General features: G+C 39.3%; 1 protein-coding gene and 1 long non-coding RNA gene across 2 annotated transcripts in view; one reads left to right on the plus strand and one right to left on the minus strand.

Annotated features, from left to right (window-relative positions):
• The window catches only part of LOC145964423 (uncharacterized), a 53,016-nt gene that overhangs the window by 30,949 nt on the left and 1,352 nt on the right, over nucleotides 1-20,715 (plus strand). Inside the window, exons 7-16 of the mRNA XM_083087161.1 lie at nucleotides 5,540-5,659; nucleotides 7,288-7,457; nucleotides 7,725-7,921; nucleotides 8,262-8,294; nucleotides 9,000-9,124; nucleotides 9,603-9,792; nucleotides 9,875-10,072; nucleotides 10,305-12,359; nucleotides 12,433-12,533; nucleotides 12,626-12,828. Of these exons, the coding sequence (XP_082943287.1) occupies nucleotides 5,540-5,659; nucleotides 7,288-7,457; nucleotides 7,725-7,921; nucleotides 8,262-8,294; nucleotides 9,000-9,124; nucleotides 9,603-9,792; nucleotides 9,875-10,072; nucleotides 10,305-12,359; nucleotides 12,433-12,533; nucleotides 12,626-12,828 (3,392 nt within the window). The remainder of the gene's footprint in view (nucleotides 1-5,539; nucleotides 5,660-7,287; nucleotides 7,458-7,724; nucleotides 7,922-8,261; nucleotides 8,295-8,999; nucleotides 9,125-9,602; nucleotides 9,793-9,874; nucleotides 10,073-10,304; nucleotides 12,360-12,432; nucleotides 12,534-12,625; nucleotides 12,829-20,715) is intronic.
• Nucleotides 1-20,715, minus strand: part of LOC145964452 (uncharacterized) — a 160,800-nt gene that overhangs the window by 25,410 nt on the left and 114,675 nt on the right. The gene's annotated exons all lie outside the window — the stretch shown is intronic.

Here is a 20,715-nt window from a genome sequence, read left to right on the forward strand (position 1 = left end):
GACGACACGTGCGGCCGTGTTGCTGGAAACCTATTGAAGCCTTTTCACCCCGAATGTCATCGACGACGCGCTGCATCATCGGTCGACGCGACGCGACCTCCCCGTAATTTTCGACATCGCTGTTCGTCGATTACTTTTCCGCGTCGTGTGATACGTCGGTTTATCGCTCGATATATCACTCGTCTCGAACGTCGTCGATCAAGTAACACGACACCGTAAAACAAGCACAGCATCACCGCCCCGAATGATCCCCCCACCTTTACCACCAGATCACTGCGTGTGAATCTGTCATGTGTGATTTTAGCGAAAAGAGGTAGGATGTTCGATGTTTCTGCTTTCACGTATTCTCTTTGATTGCCCTCGTCCGGTGCGCTATTATTATTCTATTTTATCGGAAAACAAAAATACACAGTACTATATCCGCAGTAATATTATTGCAAATGAGATATAAAATATTTCCCATGCGATGCTTTATTTCCAATGAGTATTATCTGACGGTGTTGGTGAAGCAGTCGCCGAACGTTACGTGCCTTTGAAACGAGCACCGTGTTTTTTTTAGTGATGCACGTAGTGAAAAATTTGCTAGAATTAACAAATGGAGAAACAAATGAAATTGCGGAAAGTGATCCCGACGAGTACAGACAATAACGATTTTTATTCAATTTTAACCACTATGCGTTTATTTGATAAATATGCGTAACTGATTTAATTCCAAATACGATTTGTTCGAATTATTATATCCTCAAATATTTGTTCATTGAAATATCGTTTCGTTCTTTTTTCGTTATGTAACCAGTTATTTGCCAGCCTCTGTTTCCTTACTTTGCATCAGTTTAATATCATTTTAATTAGGTTTATTATACGCACTGATGGATATTATTACGGTAAACTACATTATTCCAACATACGAGTACGTAACTCGTTTATAATGTAGAGAACCTGAAGTTTTTTAATTATTTAATTGGAAAGGAGATGAGCTTCAGATGTTTATTATATCATATTTTAGAGAAAAAAATATGATCGCAAAAAATATATAGTATACATATACATATAAGCCCGCAGCTATTCGAGAATTATTATTTAATTTGTGTCCTAATTTTTTTTTTTTAATAACTTTTATCAGAGAAAAGAATAAGCTTTGCATCGCGATTGAATAATATAATAATTCTTTAAAAGCACATCTCAGCACCTTGTTCTTTCGAGCGCTGCATTTTTGCGCATTGCATTTGTTCAATTGGTCGATATTAATTTGAATCGACTGAAGACAAAGGAGATATTCTCTCTTCAGGTACATCTTTTTTTTACGAGCACACACACTTATTCCCGGAGCACCATCGCACGTGCACGCAGTGGCGCGGCGATAGCACAATAAGGGGGGCGAATTTCGAATGAGCTAAAGAAAATGAAGAAAAAGAGACCAGAGATTCTATTGTCCAGTGTGTTGTTCTTTCAAGTAACGATACATGAAAAAGAGAGGGTACCTGCAGATACATTAAGCTATGGCTGCGACACTGTAATTAACGACTGTTCGTAGACACTTGTTCCCCTTTTTCCGCTATTTCCGTCTCTCTACCTATATATCTGTTTTACGTAACTATATTTGTATTTTGTAATTAGTTACACGAGAATTGTGCTGTGGCATTATTAGTAAAGTTAACATCAGAATATCACAAACAAACCACGATGGGGGAGCAATATCAATATTAGTGGTTAGTACACTGTCCATCGTTAAGTACAAATTCATTCGAATACGATGACGGAAGAGCCCTTATAGTTTAATCTTATTCAAGCATGAGCAAGCATTGTGGAGTATGTACCTATTCTTTTCCTCCGCGACCGTTCTCTCGCACAATGAAGACGGTATTTCGAAAGAGACACCTCTCTGTTTCTCGATGAAACATTAAGCTAAATTATTTTTGTTCAATTTTTCTTGAAAGTTTTTTTGTTTTATAAGTGCTAAGATAATAATAATTTATAGATACAAGATTGTTATTAAAATTTCTTTTAAATTTGAATGAAGAAGAATTATTATAACCAAGAATATATAATTTAATTAAAAAAATTCTCTTCAATCTTTAAAGAGAAGATTAACAAGAGATGTGTACACATTGCTCGAATAATATTATGTATTATAAAGGGAAGAAGGATTCTATGTATTTGAGATGCGTACAGCGTAACATAAAATACCAGTTAGTGTAATGTTTGATGTGCGGAACACGTATCTCGTGCACGATGTATATCCGACTTTCTTGCCTACAAAAAAGTTGAATTTGGAATGGAAGCTAGCGATCGATATATATACATATATATATATATATATATATATATATATATATATATAGGACAGAATAATTAAATAGGACATTTCTTAGTTAAATAAGTAAATTGTATTACCGCTTGATATTGAGATGTAAATCTTATACGCAAAGTTTTTCTATACATCTCTCTCTCAAATATTTTCTCATATATTTAAATTGTATTAATAATCAATTTGATCATTGTCTGCAATTATATATCTTAATGATTTTTTACTATTGAGAAATATCACCTGTTAAAAATCGAAATTGTCACTATAAGATCGGGCAACGATCGGTGTGATTCAACATATCGTTGATACTTTCTAGACTAGCTCATTAATATTTATTTCGACCATCTATCTAATAATCGACAATGTTCTATTTATATGCCTTGTATTATTTGAAATGGACTAATTGCATGCTTCTGCTTAGCCACGTGTGTGGCCGGGCACGAAGGGGCGAACCGGATATATGGAGTTAGAGATAAGAGCGACGAGGGGTGATGAATAGAACGAAGACGACCTTCCGGGGATTTAACTTGCCAATAAATCCTTACCTGTATTGCTTGCCAGTATATAAGGTGACCCGTTTGAAACCAAATACACAATTCACTTTTGGTGTTATTTTAGACGTTTCGCTTTTTGTAAAAATAATCTGAAGATAGTATTGGACTTTTAATAACCTATATTTTTATAAATAATATTATACAGATTGATATATTAAAATGGAAATAGGCTTATACGATATAATAATAGATATTAATTGTTTAATGCGATAATTTCTAAAAAAAAATGCTATAATTGTCGAGTTGTTTTGAATTAAATTTGCTATTTTATTATAGCAATTTTTTACAAAATAATAATAATAAAATGTCTGAGAAGATTTCAAGCGTTTCTCCAAACGCTTTATATTGACGCAGAAAATCTTTTCAATCGTTTACACCGACAAGAGACGTCGGATGCCCATTTAAAGTCAGCTGAAGCGATTCTCTAAAGTCGTAGAAGAATCAATAGAGTCTGCTTGAGAAGCAGCGGTAACGTGGTATAATTTCTTCAAGCGACGATGGTACATGAAGAGGGTGGGAACTACGGTTTCGGCGGTCTATTGTGTGAAATTTATTTCGTTTCTTTGAGAATCCCGCGAGAAATACGGTCTCTCCTTCGATTCCGGAAGGTCGCTCTACATAATTATGCACAGAGTTAAAAGTGACTGAGAAAATTCAACAAAATTTCTTGACAATTAAAATTGACAAATGACACGTATATGGAATATTTAGCGGATAATATAAATAGAATTGTTAAAATTTGTAGAGATAAAAGGAAATGTAAGATAATTGAGATTTCCTGTGTATTATTATATCGATATGTAAATCGCCGCCAATTATATTTGATTGCGATATCGACGCCAATATCCTTAATTTAGCCGCTTGAACGTGAATGATTTCCAATAAAGTAACAAAGGAGATAGTGAGCAAAGCAGAGATAGAAAAGGCAAGCACTGAAAAGGAGACAAGAGCGAGAAAAAAACAAGATTTTTTTTGTTTTCTCTACGCGCGTCATCGCGCGTTGTCGCTCAAAGTTTGTTAATATGTGGGTGGCCAGCTGTTACTGTCACGCCATTACCGGCGCCTGCAGTTGCAACATTGCATTTATTTCATCCTGTTCAGCTGGGAATACGAAACAACAGGAAGGCGTGTCGAAAATGCGAAACCCCTTTTTTTCCGACTACCGCGTTATGATTTTCTGGATGCAGCTGGGTGCAAGTTTTTTTTTGCATTTAAAAGGGACGACAGAGAGTCGGCGCGGTAGAAACGGACGAAAGAATCAGGGGCGAATAACGAGGGACCGGAAAGGAGAAGGATGGAGATACGCCGCCGAGGTTGAGGTAGATCCGAAACGAATGCCCTGGTTCTCAAAGGAAAGTAGAACTCTCTCGAGACGACGCGGAAGATCTCCTCCAGGGCTTGACCCTTTTTTTAATTGCATCCAAGAGAATAGGCGACGAGAAACGGTGCCGGGAAAATGTGTTCTTCACGGTACACAGCGGCTAGTTGAGCTGACGATCACCAACGTTCAACAGAAATTGCGGAAGATGCATCGCAAAACACATGCGACTTTACAACGTCTGCAAAAAACGAAATGCAAAGTATATATGCATGCAAGATATATATGCCAAGGTCGCATATATTGCAACGACCGATTATTTTGCAGCCGAAAAAACCATCTGTACTAACTAAGACATCGACATTTGCAAGTAAAATTGCGAGAATTAAATGCTACAAGAAAAGCATAGAAGATGCGGATGAAATAATAAGTGCGATCCATTTTGGAATAACGCCAACAGGGACGTACTTTCATCATGACGCTGCGTACGTATATTACATCCTAAATAGCCGATCGAAGTGCTAGTTAAATGGTAGATTCTCCTTGAAGACAGAATGAGAAGCGCGAAGATGACGCGGAAAATTGATGCACTCAGTTTGCTCGTGGAGTAAACGCCGAGACGGTCGTCTTTTTCTTTCTCTCTCTCTTTCTCTCTTCCACCGGGAAATATTCTCTAATGTCGTCAGAACGGTAGAATTGTTGACTGGGATGGGGAAGCTCGCGAGCGGTAGTCCCGTAATAAATCGGCCTGGAACTCTGGAAGCGGCGAGTCGCGTTGTCGTAGCTTGATAAAGTTTACAAACTCTCCTCGGAGTTTATTGGTTCAATATGTAATTATAATAGAGAGGAAGGAGAGAAAGACGAGAGAGAGAGAGAAAAAGAAAAAAAGAGAGAGAGAGGGAGGGAGAGAGAGAGACGAAATAACGCCAGAAGTTATATTATTTATACAGGGTAATCTAGCGTAGTTGCTCTTTCTAGACTACTTATCTAGATTTGCGCAATTTTCGAGCAATGTGTACATTCGAATCTGGTAAACAGACACGTTTTATCAACGTTTTATATTTTGTTTTACGTCAGTTAATGAAAAATGTATAGTTGCACATAAGGATTAAATAATATATATTCCACCTAAATTTAAAATCTTTATAGCTACTCTTCATCGCGAGCTCGTTAGATATACTAGTGAAACATTATTATAGATATATAGGCAGTGTGTACATTGAATAATTTATTTATCTTTCTTTTCGTGAGAGAATCGTTGGTATCTAAGTAAACTTAGGATGACAGATCGACTGAAGACGTCAGATTATCGAGACTCGCGATTAACTGTTTCCCCATCGATATCTATCTTTTCGAAAGACCCCGAGAACACGGAGGCGGCCGATCTGCAGAGGAAGCTGGAAATGCTGAACAACATGATGGACCAGGAGGCGCGGGCCGAACAGGCACGAAGGCAGATATTATACAATATAGGCCACTGTAAGTACCGTCCAAATTACAGTTTAAATGGCTGATATTTCATTCGAATGCTCTTTGCGGCGAGAGACAAACGTCCCCGATCGATTTCATTTCTCTTATCCGGCACATTTGCTCGCGATATATCGAAGAATCTGCTTTTCCTTCCCTCCGAGGAAATTTGATTCGCGGCGAATCCGAATAAATGAAACGCACGCGTCTTCCAAGAAAGAAATCTTTATATCGATCCGTTCTCTTTGTGAAAGAGTCAGCTTTATAAAATAAAAGCGCATATATTGGATTATTTCAATTTCAGTTTTATTCAAAAGGATCTGTGCACGATATATCTCTTTTCGCTTCCTAGCTTGCCGCGTCTGATCCATGATGCACTCTTACTACTTTCCTGCGCTGAATCGTTCATGGACCATTACTACTCGCGTTTTATTTGAACTCCGAGAAGGCGCGATACGCGAAGAGAGATTGAATTGTCGTGCTTGGATACCGCTGTAAAATTTATATCGCGAGCGTTAATTTACTGCAGCCTACGTCACACAACGCTTTCATCTACACGTCTGACATACTTGCAGTATTTTTAGAAACCGTGGCTTTCTAGGTCGTTCGCTCGAACGCTACTTCCGAGTAAGTCATAAAACTTTTACGCCCCTGTTTTTTCATGCGAGAAATCAATTTAGTTTCGTGTTAGTCCCTATCTACGATCGGGACTGTACGCCGTTCTTATCCACGGAGAATATGTAGTGAGATGTACTCTGGAGAGAAATAGGCATAAGGGACGCCATTTCATATGTGTTATCGGCCATCGACGTATATCGTCGGTAACTTACCACCCTTGTTACTCCCTTTCTAGTAACCCCTTTCTAGGAAGCCCATGTAACAGCTATGAGACGGCATGCAAGCAGACTAGCTCTTTCTCTTCCTCTCTTCCTCTTTCTCTTTGTACTGAATAGCTCATTGATGTCTGGCCGATTTTTCTGTTCTATGTTTTTGTAAACGTTCCATTAATACCTTTTGTACGGTAATTTGCATTTCTACCGGTCTCAAATTTCCAGAAAGAGAAAAAAAAGAAACACACACGGGTCTCCTGGATCCTCCAGGAGATCGAGAGGATGCCTACGTAAAGATCAATTTGTCGCATGGCTGTTAATTATACTCATCTTGCTTCCTGCTATTGCACCACTTCAGTTCCCGGATTCTACCAATATCGACCAATTCTGTCTGTGGGAAGTTGCGAAACTATCACGACGAAGTTGGAATTGGCTTCGCGTTTTGTTCAGAGAATAGCTAAGTTACGACGCCGATGTGAACGTGCGACGTAATTTTATCAAGTGTATTATCGATTCCGATATAGGCGAGGCTGTGAGAATTATTGTAAAATAATTTGCATTTCTATCTATTCAAAGTATGATTTTTGTTTTTTTTTTCAGTTATCTATGCGCGTTTTGTTTCCTAGCTATGTCAGCTGTAGGAATATAAATAATTTCGGCACAACGTGCAGAAGCGAGGCGACATTTCGATATCTATGCACTTTGGTATGCGAAGTTATCAGGGCATTATCAGGCGTCGTTAATATTTTACTCCAGTTTTTCCGGATCATTTTCCACAGCACAGACTATACTTTGTAATCCATTTTTCAGCGGGATACTCGGAGGACTCTGACTACACGTCGGACTTGAATTATCCAGTAGGTGGACAGGGCGCGAACAGCTCGGCCTCACAGTTTCGTACGGCGGCTAACCAATTGGCTACACCTCAAAGATCCCTCGAGACGTCGCGAGAAAATAGTTACGAGAGAGACGATCATCAGGTATTGATCGACGACGGAATCGCAGAAAAGTTTGCACGGAACATTCGCGAATCAAATAAATATATGAATACTATTGAGCGCTATTGAACGACATCTCCGACATGTAACGATTTTATTCATTTCAATTATTCGTAAGAGAAGTAGAGAGCCCGAAACGATTGGACTGTGTGTCAATTAAATAATCAACTGTTCCAATTATATTCTCGATTTATATTCTCTTATATTCGCTAATTACACGACAGTAAATTAAGAGGATAACGTTGCCAGGTTCCAGTCACCGTCGGAGGAAGGCTGGCGCCTGGTAATTATGGAAGTTACGGGGGTTCGGGCCACAGTCCGAGATACGACGAGCCATATCCGGAGGATGGTCTACCGCAGAGATACTTGCAGACCCAGCAGCACCCTTCAGAGTCTTCCGAGCCACTCTTTTACAACAGTAGACCAAAGCACTACAAGGAATACAGGTATTATAAACGAAACGAATTGTTCACACGACTAGTATGCTCAATTATAATAAATCAATATATTTAATTATATAATAATTCAATATATATTTAATTATATAATAATTCAATATATATTTAATTATAATATACTTATGTATTACAACATATTATACTCAACAATGAGATAATAAATTAAACAAATATTGGCGGTTCTCGCACGCGTTAATTTACGACGCTATTTTGTGCAAAAATATGTATAGCGTTTGTTGTCTATGCAACAAATTGCGCATAGTTTTATAAGTTTATAAAAATTGATGTGACGGAAGAAAATCGTTTATTATTTTCTTGCCTGATTCAGACGACGGAAGCACACGTGGGATTACGACGACAGGTACGAGCGCGGTTTCGTGAGGATTTCAATGACTTTTATTTCTACAGCACTATTCGCTCACGCATACGTGATTATCAACTTCATCTATCATGTTTTGTTCTTACCAAGCATATCTCGCATAGCACCATTTCGCGCATTATCGTTAATGCTGGGTTAGCTTGTACGATTGCATTGCACTCAATTAACCATATGCAATTGCAAACGCATCGATCGCAACAGTGATTACCACTCAAGTGAACTGTTCATTATAATGTAGGCCACCATTATCAAGTGTTTATTTTCAAGCATTTATGTAATGTATATAAAAATTTAATATATAATGTTATAAAAAATAATATTCACGCGCTTTACGATTACTTTATAGATTAACTTTTTTAATTTATAGTTTAACTTTATTTTAATTACACGCTTTATACTACTGGCTATTTAAAAATATATAATTTTAAAGAAGGGATATTATTGAATTTTTAAGAAAAGATTATGTAAATGTCATTAAAATTAAAAATCATGAATTATTGAAGGCATTAATTAGCAAGCTCAAATGATGAGTTAATCAATTCACAGGCATTTGCATGATGCAGTAATCGCAGCTGTGATCACTCAGAAGATTGATAAAAGTCCTTTATCATGAGTCATATCATTCACAGCTCAATTTCTCATTCCTGATGTGATCAACGTTTTTTGATCGTTATCTCATGCTTTCAGCCAAGACGGCTGGTACAGTGAGGGTTATGATTATCAAGGAACAAAGGTCGACGACGCGAGAATTTATAGCGATACTGAATACTACTCAAACAACACGACATCTACAAAAAGACGAGGAGCAAAAGGTAAGATCTAATTATAAATGCACTGCAGATTATTAAATAAAGTTTTCATGTTTTTTCCTATCTTTCACTTAATCTTTCCTTTCCCTTATCCTTATGAGTTTATATATTCCAGACGCTATATTTATTTGTTATATGTATAATGATAAAATATATTATGTATTAAATAAATCCACATATTTCTTTATTAAGCTTTTAATTTTATCGAATATTTGTTATAAAATATATGTTAGTAATGAAAATTTCTTATTAAATCTTCTCTCTCTCTCTCTCTCTCTCTCTCTCTCTCTCTCTCTTATCCTTATGCATTTATAAATTCCAGGAACTATATTGAATTATATGTAATGATAAAATATATTAAATAAATCCACATATTTTTATTATTAAGCTTATTCATTTTTAGTTTTATCGAATATCCGCTATAAGATAATGTCAGAGATAAAAACCAATAAGTTTGACATTTCTGCTTATATTTTTCAAGCAATTCCATACAGAAGACCGTCTCTGGAAAGACAAATGACTTTATATGACGATCACTCGTATTACGCTGATGGATATAGCAGCGACGGCAGAGTGGGTAAAATGAGCGCTACATATCCGGAATGCGAGACGGATATTAGGTATAATGAATACTACGATAACATAACGGGATACGTCTATCAAGATGAAAGGTAAATCAGTAGAGTACTAATAAACCGCAGATTGAAACGATAAAAATCGTCATTGAAGGAACTAACTTCTTTCTTTTCGTAGATACGGTCAGGACGACGAGGACAGACAATGGGACAGCGGAGGGAAACAGTACTTGGGAACGAGCACGTACTATGAAAATAAGCGAAACAGAAAGACGCTTCCACAGAGACCAGCTTCGAGCATCGGTATACATCGGCCAGATTATAGACCCACTGTTACTAGACAGCGTAGTTACGAATCAGAAGAACTCGACTACAAGTACGTCATTTCGGAAAAGGATTATATTTATTATACATTTTTCCTCATTTTTATTATTTCATTTTAATTCTGGAATGTTTAAATACGTTTAAAATCATAATTACACAAAATTGAACAATATTTGACGTAAGATCAAAGACAAGATTTAAAAGAGACGGGTATATATTTAGATATATATTATATGTTATAATTAGATATATATTGTAATTCTTACTGAATATTCTTTGTAAAGCGGATACAATACTCGTCGCCGGAAGACCTTGCAGCCGCAGCAGCGTCCGATGTCGCGGCAGGAGGGCGGCACCGGTAAGAAACTACCTCCGACCCCGACCAAGCCGAGCAACGTGGTAATCAACCGTAAACTCGCCTCTCTGCCCGCCACGCCGAGCAGACAACTGCCAAAGACCCGAACGTCCTCCGAGGAAAGCTATTACAAGTCTGACTACAACGAGGACTATAATTACGCTTACCGTAGTCAGGATAATCTTCCACAGGATACGTATACGGAGAACATTTACAGTCAGCAGCAAACACAAAACAGCTATGGACAGCAGAGTGCTCAGGTGGACCAGGTGCACGTCGCTAACAAGACTCATTACCCTGAGGTAAATCAGGTTAATCAATACGGATACGCGACGGTTGATGGCCAATACGACCAATCGTATCCGGAGCAGCAAACACAGAACAGCTATGGAGAGACATACGCGCAGCAGAATTCATACAAGGACGAGTTCCAGCAACCTTACGTGCAACAGAACGCTGAAACGTATCATGAATCCTATTTAGATACGACATATCCGATCGCCAGCCAGGCAAATGATCACCAATACACGAATCAGACGAAAAATCAATACGACAAGCCTGACGGTATGATAATCGAGGATAATTATCATGAGATGGGTTTCAATCAGAACAATATTCAGTATCAACAGGATTATAAACAGCAGAACGTTTATCAAGAGCAATACGCCGATTATAATGTCACCACCGTGTCGTCGAGCGTTTATGATCAAAATAATGTCACGAATACATATAATCAGTATCAACCGGAGCAGTACGATTCCCAATATAATATCAATACGTCGACCGATTATGAGAAGACTTATCAAGAAACGTACAATCAAGTGCCTGTTACATCGCAGGAAAATTATCAGGACTCTTATACGAAGCCGCAGGAAGATTTTGTAAATTATCAAACGCCATACAGTAAACAGGAAGATGTGCCTACAACATACAAGAACAATTATCAGGAAAATTATCAAGAGATGTATGATGAATATCCAGACTCTTATCAAGGATCTTTCGAGGAGCAGCGTTACAAAGAAAGCCCAAGAGAGACGGCAACAACGACGGATAGAAAACAGAGCGAAGTTCCCGAGCTCTCTGTGACTACGCCTCGTGGACAGACAAGAACAAATGGTTATCCGTCAAGCGAATCAGAATACATTTATCAAGAGAACGAGGACACGTCGCCATTGAGCACTTCGAGAAGGAAGAAGCTTGGCAATAAGCGCGAAGCCAGCCCACTTCTTCAGCAAAACACGGACTCACTCGAGTCTAGAGATGACGAATTAAAGGATTCGTTTGAGACTGTTGTAAGTTCCGTTAGCAGCAATCAATTGAAGAAGGGATATAGCGAATATTCGACGGCCGGTGATTCAAGTCCCGCTGCCGTCACTTTGGTAGATTCTTTGCCGAATGTCGCTCAATCTCAAACGATTGTAATGGTCAATCACGTGACTGCCAATCACGTAACCACAACCGCAATGGTTCATACCACGACGAATATCGTGAACGGCAAACGACCATTAGCCAGAACAGATTCCTATCAAGAGGATCTCGTCGAGGACGAGGAATACCCGGAGATTATTCCCAAGGAGCCACAGAGAAAGGACTCGCAGCTGTCGCATCAGAGTCAACTCAGTCAACACTCTCAGTCAGCAACGCAGAAGCCGAAGCTCACTAGAGGAGACTCTTATGCCTCAGATAATTTCCCCGAGGAGTCTTACAGTCGTAGAGAATCGTACTCACAGTTGTCCAGAAAAGACTCTTTCTCGTCGACCACTGAAGGATTCAAGCCGCCTCTTACCAGAACCGATTCATATCAGCAGAGAGAATTACGAGGAAACAATTACGGACAAAACTTTAACGCGCTGCAGCCCATTTCTAGAGCGGAAAGCTATCAACGCGGTCACTTTAAGGATCAGGAATCGATAGATCAGAGCGACATCGTTCTGAGCAACGCGATAAACGGGGACTATCAGATGCGGGACGAGACTCTTGAGAGGTATAAAATTAAATTGCAATACCGTTGATATTTTAATTTATATGTATACAATAAATTCGTATTATTGCCGAAGGTACGAACGAGGTGAGGAAGCCTTGCTTCGTAACTCTCGAGAGGACTCATTGGAACAATATAAAGGAACCCCGTCTTTGTCGCATATTGACAGTCCGCGCGGTAAGGAAATATCTGATTAATTATTGAACAAATAAAACATAGGAGATTATTTAACAATTTATTAATCTATCAATCGGTCGACTCAATTTCAGGGAGCATAACTAAGCAAGCGTCACTGGACGAGAGCGTTCAGATGGATACTCCGCCGAGAAGTCCACCGGAGCCGCCACCCGATGAGGAACTGCTAGAGATGGTCGGGGTCGCGCCCGTACCGACGCAACTGAAAGAACGTCCGGAAATGACGGCGAGACAACGCTGGCATTGGGCGTACAATCAGATCATCATACAACTAAACGTACGTAAGGTTTTACACTCTTTAAAATTGCGAGCGAATAAATTAATTATTAATTAGCGAAATGACATAAAGATCGAAATTCACTTTCAATTTCTCTACGAAAGAATTTTTTTATTTTTTAAATGAAACGACAATGGCGATTAAATTGAGATTTATGCGAGGTTCGAATGACGGTCAATGACTGTAGCGACGACCTTTGAAAAAATGCGGTGATACCGGCGGCCCGCATAGTCCTTCGCGAAGGCTGGCCTTGTCAATCATTACCTTCGCATAATGTCGATTTATCGCACCTATAGGCGAGCTACGGGTTTTTTGCTTTGTCGCTCGTTTATGTGTTAATTGCTCAAGGCCGAAAGGTCGCTGGTAGTGCATTGATCCCCATCGAATACATTTAATCAATGAATACATTTAGGCGACGAGGTTTAAATTAGGCAAAATAGAAACTCGTCGATTCTATCTCTGTACAGGCATATCTAATTTGCATAAACTAATTTTCCTCATATATCTTGCGCTCGCTTGCCCGATGTGCCAATGTGTCATGATGATTGATAGAACACTGGCGACATTATCATTAATGCAGACGGGGGAGTGTCGCCTTTTATTGATTGGCAGAAAAATGCTTTTCCGGTGACCAGAAACAAGACTCGACGATATACATCAGCATCGTACATACATACAGCTGCGAAACAATTGCGCAAATAATTTGCAAATGTCGGATAAAGAAGCGTGACGTTATTTTCCAAGAAGGATGAGGTGAACCTGTAAAAATGATCGAGCATTCGCGTGACATATCGATAGCATCGTTTCACTAAAACGTTCGCTTTATTCTTAAGTTCACTCGAAACACAGTGATAAGTATAAGAGTCACGATATACGCGCATTACAAGGCATTACGGTATTTTTTTCTCCTCTTTTTCTCCACGAGAAAACTCATAACTCCTGATGAAGACATATTTCTCCTTGAGTTTCATGCGCGCCGACATTTCATATCGTACTAATCAATGATCGTTAAATGTTATTACCGTCATACGCTTTATTGATTTAGGTGCGAGACGACATAAAGTATCTCGAATTATCGATGCTCATTATCGTTTAGGTATCGCCACTTGAAAAGTGTCGCGCTCGTCGTCGTATCACCCGGTACCAGATTATCGTCTGGCTTACACGAAACTTCCATTAACGCAGTCTTGTTGGCCCAAACGAGAGAACCGGAGTACGCACCTGGCGCACTCTTGGGGAAGAGAGAGCCGCAACGGCAGTCGATATATGGTCGAGAAACTTTGGCGGTGATAGAAAATGTAAATTTGCGCGGAGTCGTGGGCGAGTGAAACAGGCAGTTGGAAACGATTGTTTGCTTTCCTCTTCTACGACTTGGAAATCGCGCCAAAAAGGTCGCTTCCTCTGGTGCCGTAATTGTTACAATCAACAATGGTTCAAATAAAGCTGTCAATTTTTGAAAAGGCTTACGTCGCTGCGCGATATCGCGTAAAAAATGCGATTCTTTTTTAAGAAAAATAAAAAAGCGCGAAAAGAATCGGCAACATTAGGAAACGTGCATGCAGTATTTAGACAATCGTTTCGCGAGTAAATGCGAATTTTTCGAGCGCAAGGAAACAATGGCGAATTTAGTTGCTATTCTTGCGGAGATCAATTATCGCCCTTGCGTGTCCTCGCACATTCGTTTTCGTATTTCGCTCTCTCGTTATTCTCTTCGCTGCCCTCTCCGTTGCCGATTGCATGTCCGCCGGAAGAACTATCCTCGGCGGAATAATTGTCCTCCGGGAAACAATTAGGATCGATTTGCCCGAGTATTAAACCGAGTGCGAGGAGTCCCTCGGGTACGATTTTCACGAGCAATCGCGAGTCATACGTCTCTAAATTCTCGAAAACAAAACATTGTCGCCGCGATAAAAATCTGATGATGGTGGCGGTTATCGTCGGGCACGTTTTGCAAACTTTGCGCGATAATTACTGGATGTGGCTTTTTTCTTCCTCCCCCTTTTCCTCCGCGAGGAGAAAAATGCTCGGATCGCATTAGCGCGACATTTCAACGGCGAAGAAATTTTTCTATTGCTTGGAACCGAGCTCTCGCAAAAGCGATTTACAAGAGCTCGAGCGACGTGTTCCCGCACGTATTTTTCCCCCTTCTTGTTTTTACTGATAAAATGGCTTTTACGTGTAGACACGTTCTTATACTTGATCGTGGTCGCCGGATAGCCGCTACCATCACGCCGGATTTCACCGTCGCGTCTTGCGCTGCCGCATTTTTTTATTATTCACGTAAAGACGTACGTTTCCATGCTCCGGCCGCGCTCACTTTGCATTTTATATATTCAGATTCCTCCGCGTCCCGTACATTTTACATTCCATCGTCGAACGCGCCTTGATAAAGGCAGCCTTCATCTTGCTAGTGTTCCATTTATTACGCACAATATTTGGCACTCAAAACGGGAATAAAATTGAAATTATTGTATATTTATTACATGAAATACTAACAAACATACACGAGTATAAAATGCATTTCCATGCATATGTGTAAATATTTTATATTATAATTTTCCGTTAGTTAGAATCACGTTTAATAAACCAATATTTATAATATTTGTAATGTATGAATTTTAATGAAGTTATATAAATACGTGTGTCAAGAAATATTATCGGAAGCGTCAAAGTTTCATACGTGCAATTAAAATAAATCGCCGCCGCTTTTAACAAATTGAAAGCAACACTCTCGAGCTTGTATACGCGCGATAGGACCTCGTAAAATGTAATCAATGTAGGTCAAGTCGGTGGCCCGTGTCATAATCAGAAACCCGTATGATTGCCTCGTTCGACGACGAGGAATTGGTATCACCTTCGCAACAAGGTCTCGCCTCCCGCCATTTACTTATCGCGGCTGGAGCTTGTCAACGCGAGCTGAGCGTTTTCCTTCCAGTGGTATCGTAGTAGTTACAATCCCCGACGACCACGAGCGTGTCGATGTCGCATAAAAGATGCTCGTAACCGAAGGGGACGATACTTTATCCCGCTTTTTCAAGTTCTCTTCAAGTTAGGGCTCTCTTCTGGCTCCAAGTTAAGCACCTACCCTTGACTACAACGAATCGGCGAACGAAAGAGGCGGGGCGATTGTATCGATCGTTATTAGGCTTTTATTAGACGGAAGTGTTGTCGGGTGCCTCGCAAAGGGTACATCTGCACGGGGGGTCGTGTTAACTTAAGTGAAAATACCACCTAGCGATCCGACCGAGGGAGACTGACCACCTCCTTCGGCTCGATTCCCGTGCTCGGATCTTTTTAGCGAGTGTGATCGTGGAACTGGCCGAAAGAGGATCTTTCTTCGCGCGTGAGAAACTATAAATTCGCATCAAAATAAAAAGTCGCGTCGCGCTTTTCAATTTTAAAAATATCAAAGGCATGAAAAATTTATATATAAAATATAAAGGACTTATCCCGAAAGAAATTATGACAAAGAGGATAAAAAAAGAAGAATATGAGGTCTGTGAATTTTATACATGTGCAATGAAGATAAATGCGACGAGCTATAAAGAAAATAATGCGTTATGTATAAGAAACTTTTGTCAAATCAAAGTACAAGGATACAATTAATGGACGATATGAGCAAAACTCGATAATCACAGAAACGGATATCCTTAAATATCAGACCGGATATGAAACTATCGCAAAGATAGCAATATCTTCGACGTACAACCGCAACATTTATTTCAATATTTTCGTTTCTGTATAACGAAATACTGTGTTCAAATCGTTGCGAACGACGAGAATATCAAGTGACTCTTGTGTTACTCGGAAAAATGATAATATTCCGACGAATTGAGTTCTCGATTTCCACTGAAACAAAAGAGCTATTTTATTGAGTCTTTCTAATCTATCAGTCTCTCAAGAGGAAGGAGGAAAAAAAAGATACACAATGGAGACTCGGGAAAAGTCGACGGAATGGGCTTTATTGTTCCCTCTGAAGGCGGGTCTGTTCGCTATGAAGTCATCGTTATCCTTGAAAAGCGTGAATCGCAGCGAGAAGGAGAACAAGGAGAGATTTTTGAAGAAAAGTTTTCAACCACGGGCAAAAATACGTCGAGGATCGTCCTTGTCGGACCTGGACAAGCTTCAAAGCAAGAGGAGTCTGCCGGACGTTGTAAAGTCGACGGAAAAATGCTCCGAATCGCTTCCGCATTCGCCTGCTTTGTCCCGAACGAATCTTCAGCTGGGCAGCAGCAGCGTGAGAGGCAGCATAGGCGATCTGATGAATATGAAGAAATATGGCGGGTCCAATTGGAGCGTACGAAGCGAAACTCTGATCGCGAAAGCTGTTCCGTTGAGCACAGTAACTTCGAAGAACTCGCAGGTTGGAAAGAGCGTAGAGGATGATCTCGAGAACGAGCTGCAGGACGAATTTCCGATCTCTGGAAAACCCTTGACCTGTGCTCAAAGAACTCAGAGACTCAGCAGACTCATCAAGAAACAGAAGCGAATGATGGTTCTCAATCCTAATACTCTGGAGAGAAACGTGGTGAGTCATTGCGAGTCAAACGGAAATTGGACTGCTTTCGATAACGTCAGTCGTGTATCTTTATTGAAAAAACGTCGATATCTATGCAACCGAATTGCCGTTTAATTCGTTTCTAGTTTAATCGAGTTGTACGATCGTTTTGATCAACGAGCTTTTGACAAATGGACTTTTTTGTAATTACAATGATCGTTAATGGCACGGGATGAAAGAGACAAAAAATACCCCCGTAATAGAGCTACTTTACGGCGGAAGCGACGTGGAAAAATGTATTACCGGTTTACAATGATAGAGACGCGAGCACTGCAAGATTAAAAGTCACACGTACACATTTGTCATTCGTTACTTGCGTCAGGTACATATATTATTTCTTGATTACAAGCGAGACCGTGAAAGCAACAAGAGAACGAAACGGAAAAAATATTTATATGTATATGTATTTGCTCTATTATTTTAAATTATTATTTTTAAATTCATATTTTCATACGAAACGTGATTTTTTTATTTTTATCAACTGTATATTGACGATAACAGCGGCTGCTCGCGCTTCCCTTGCAACGGCAATGCACGCGAAAAAAGTAGCTTCATCGATCTCAGACGAAGAGAGGAGGAACACTTGGTCGTTGCTTCAACTTCGGTTGAATTCGAAACAGCTTCTACCGCGGTGGTGGCAGACACTTACGGGACTTGAAATATTCATGATGCATTCGTCGTCTATGCACGCTGTGCAGGACTTATCGTCAAATGCTTTGTATTCTCGTCCTCGGGATATTTGCTTTCGACGCTCGGTATTTGAAATTCGGTAACGAGAGTAACTAAGAGCGAGTATTGCGGCGTAAATGTTTTCATCTACTTTCGCGTCCTCGAAATCTCCGGTGATAAATTCCGGTTGTATCCCCGCGATATCGCCGGCAAAGTTTTGTAAACGTTTGTAAGAAATACGAGCATTTACTTCGGCGCAACTTCCGCGCAACAAAATAACGCTCCAGTAATTTTAACTGATGCGTTTTACGCGCAAGGGAGCCTTCGTTAATGCGTTATTGGAACCGTTGTCGTTGGCGAGTTCCCGTTGCGTCCATCGTGCAATTTCTGTCATATAAAGTTTCTGCCGTTTTAACTTTGCCGTAGAGAGTCATCACTGTTTGTTCAACGAGTAAACAAATCTAGGAAACATGTTCAAATATATTCCCGTGCAATCATATCGCATATTGTGAAATAACGAGGAGATATTTTTATAAAAGATTATAAAAACTCTCTTATAAATTATTAAATATTAACCTAAAATATACTATTATACAGTTAAACATTTTATATACTTTAGAAAATCTCGTCGGACTGATTTAACGTTATCAATACGTATCAAATAGTCGATCAATCGTGGATTAGCTGATCTTATGGTCTTAGCTTACGCTCTCTGAGATATGTGAATAATCCTCGTGAAGATGCTCGTTAACGCTCTCCGTTATCGACTTACGTTATTAATTGGATATAACAATGACAAATGAATCACTTGCCAACTATTCAGCTGAAACGTAAGCTAAGGTTCTTATCCTCTTGCGCGATCTATATCAACGAGTAATACCTGTACGTCTTAAATCCTTTAAAAAATTGCGCGTTTTTTCTTGTTTAATGTTGCAGTCGTACTTACTCGTGTGATGTCGATAGTAGGTCAACGAAAACAATTACGCTTTGGAGAAAATCCAAGTGCCGTTGAAAAAAAGAATCTATTATAGGACTTTGTATCTACTCTTTGGATAATCAAACAGAGACGATTTCTTCTCTCAATTTAAGATTTCATATTTACCGAGAGAATTGGTCACACACAAATGTAAAAGGAATTGAAAGCGAGAATCTCCATCTTTTGAAGTTGTCCGTATCCGTCGAACCAAGCAATTGGTATTGGTCCAGGCGCTTTAGAAACGTCCCCTTTTACCCGTTTCGTCAGGCAAACGAGACATCGATTCTTCCACTTACCTCCTTACTCGGCCAAGCTCTGCAAGTCGCGAATCTCGCAGAGATCCCTTTCCCGCATGGCAGCCTCAAAGATATTCGATCATCAAAAGAAACGAATTCGCAAAGCCGCGATTTAATTTAGCATCTCGTAGTCCAGCGGGGCTTTTTCTATCAATTCTCGTAATTTGCATCAATCGTAGATTGCGAAGTCGGCAAATGCAAAACAAATTTTGATATTGCATCGCTATTACGATCATTTACTCGACTGACACAACTTTTTCCTTCTTTTTCTTATTTACATGAATATGTACGTTAAGTAAAATGCACTTCCGGATAAGCTTCTTAAATCGTTAAATAAATATTTGCAATTCCTATGTAAAATGCGATGCGAGAGATTTAATTAACGTCGGTACAGTATTCTTTCTCTCTTTATTGTATGATTTTATCGCGCACTCATTTTTATAACTTCCCTTCCTACTGTATTAACGTATATTTACACATATTTAATACGATATACGGTAATTAAGATAAAAACGACAGAATGCTCACGCGACCCGAAAAAAAGGAAATTAACCGACTGATATGAACGCTAGAAATGGCGCAAACTATGATCCCTGAACTAGCTCCGTCGTGAAATATTAAATTGCATTCTTTATTCATCCTGTTTTTAATTAAGGCATTATTTTAAGAGAATAATCGGCTTTTCGATGCAATTTGTGCGGTAATGAAAGAGAGTTTACTCGCATTAATCGCCACGATTGACGGCATTAATCTTGCTGGCCGTTTTGTAAACGACAGATCGCAAACATTTCAAGCCGGGATCCACCGGCTTGATTCTCGAGCTCTCGACATCTGGTATACGGAACGAGGTTAATATCCCATAATTTTCTCTCCTGTGTCCGCGGGTTATTTTCCTTTATGACAACGCTGATAAGATTAGTCAATAGAGCGAGCGCAGGAAAAGAGAACTTTGCCGGTCGTATGCCATAATATTTTCTATTATCACAGCGTTCACCTCTTGCAACAACTTGAAATCCTAGCGCTCTGAATTATTAAAATATGATAATATTCTTAGTGCGCCGGGGAAAATATTTGTTTTGGCTTATAAAATATTGTACACCTCCATCGGAAATTGCACGAGCATCATTAATGAGATTCAGTTACGACACATTTGTGGAATATAAATAATATTATTTGAGATGGATGGTATCATGAGTATTTGTAAGGCTTTACATATAAATGATAAATGATACTCTCATTGTTATTGTAATTTTATAGAGGATCGTTGGATATTCTGATATACTTAATATTCTGAATGTATACATGAACAAACACTAATTAATTAGTGTTAATCTCCACGTGGAGCAAGAGAGAATATGACAATTAACGTTTGATAGCTATTTTTATTC

Source organism: Camponotus vicinus, unplaced genomic scaffold (assembly GCF_025532165.1).
Source record: "Camponotus vicinus isolate PSW18456_S1 unplaced genomic scaffold, iyCamVici1.0 SCAF_1, whole genome shotgun sequence".
Classification (NCBI taxonomy): domain Eukaryota; kingdom Metazoa; phylum Arthropoda; class Insecta; order Hymenoptera; family Formicidae; genus Camponotus; species Camponotus vicinus.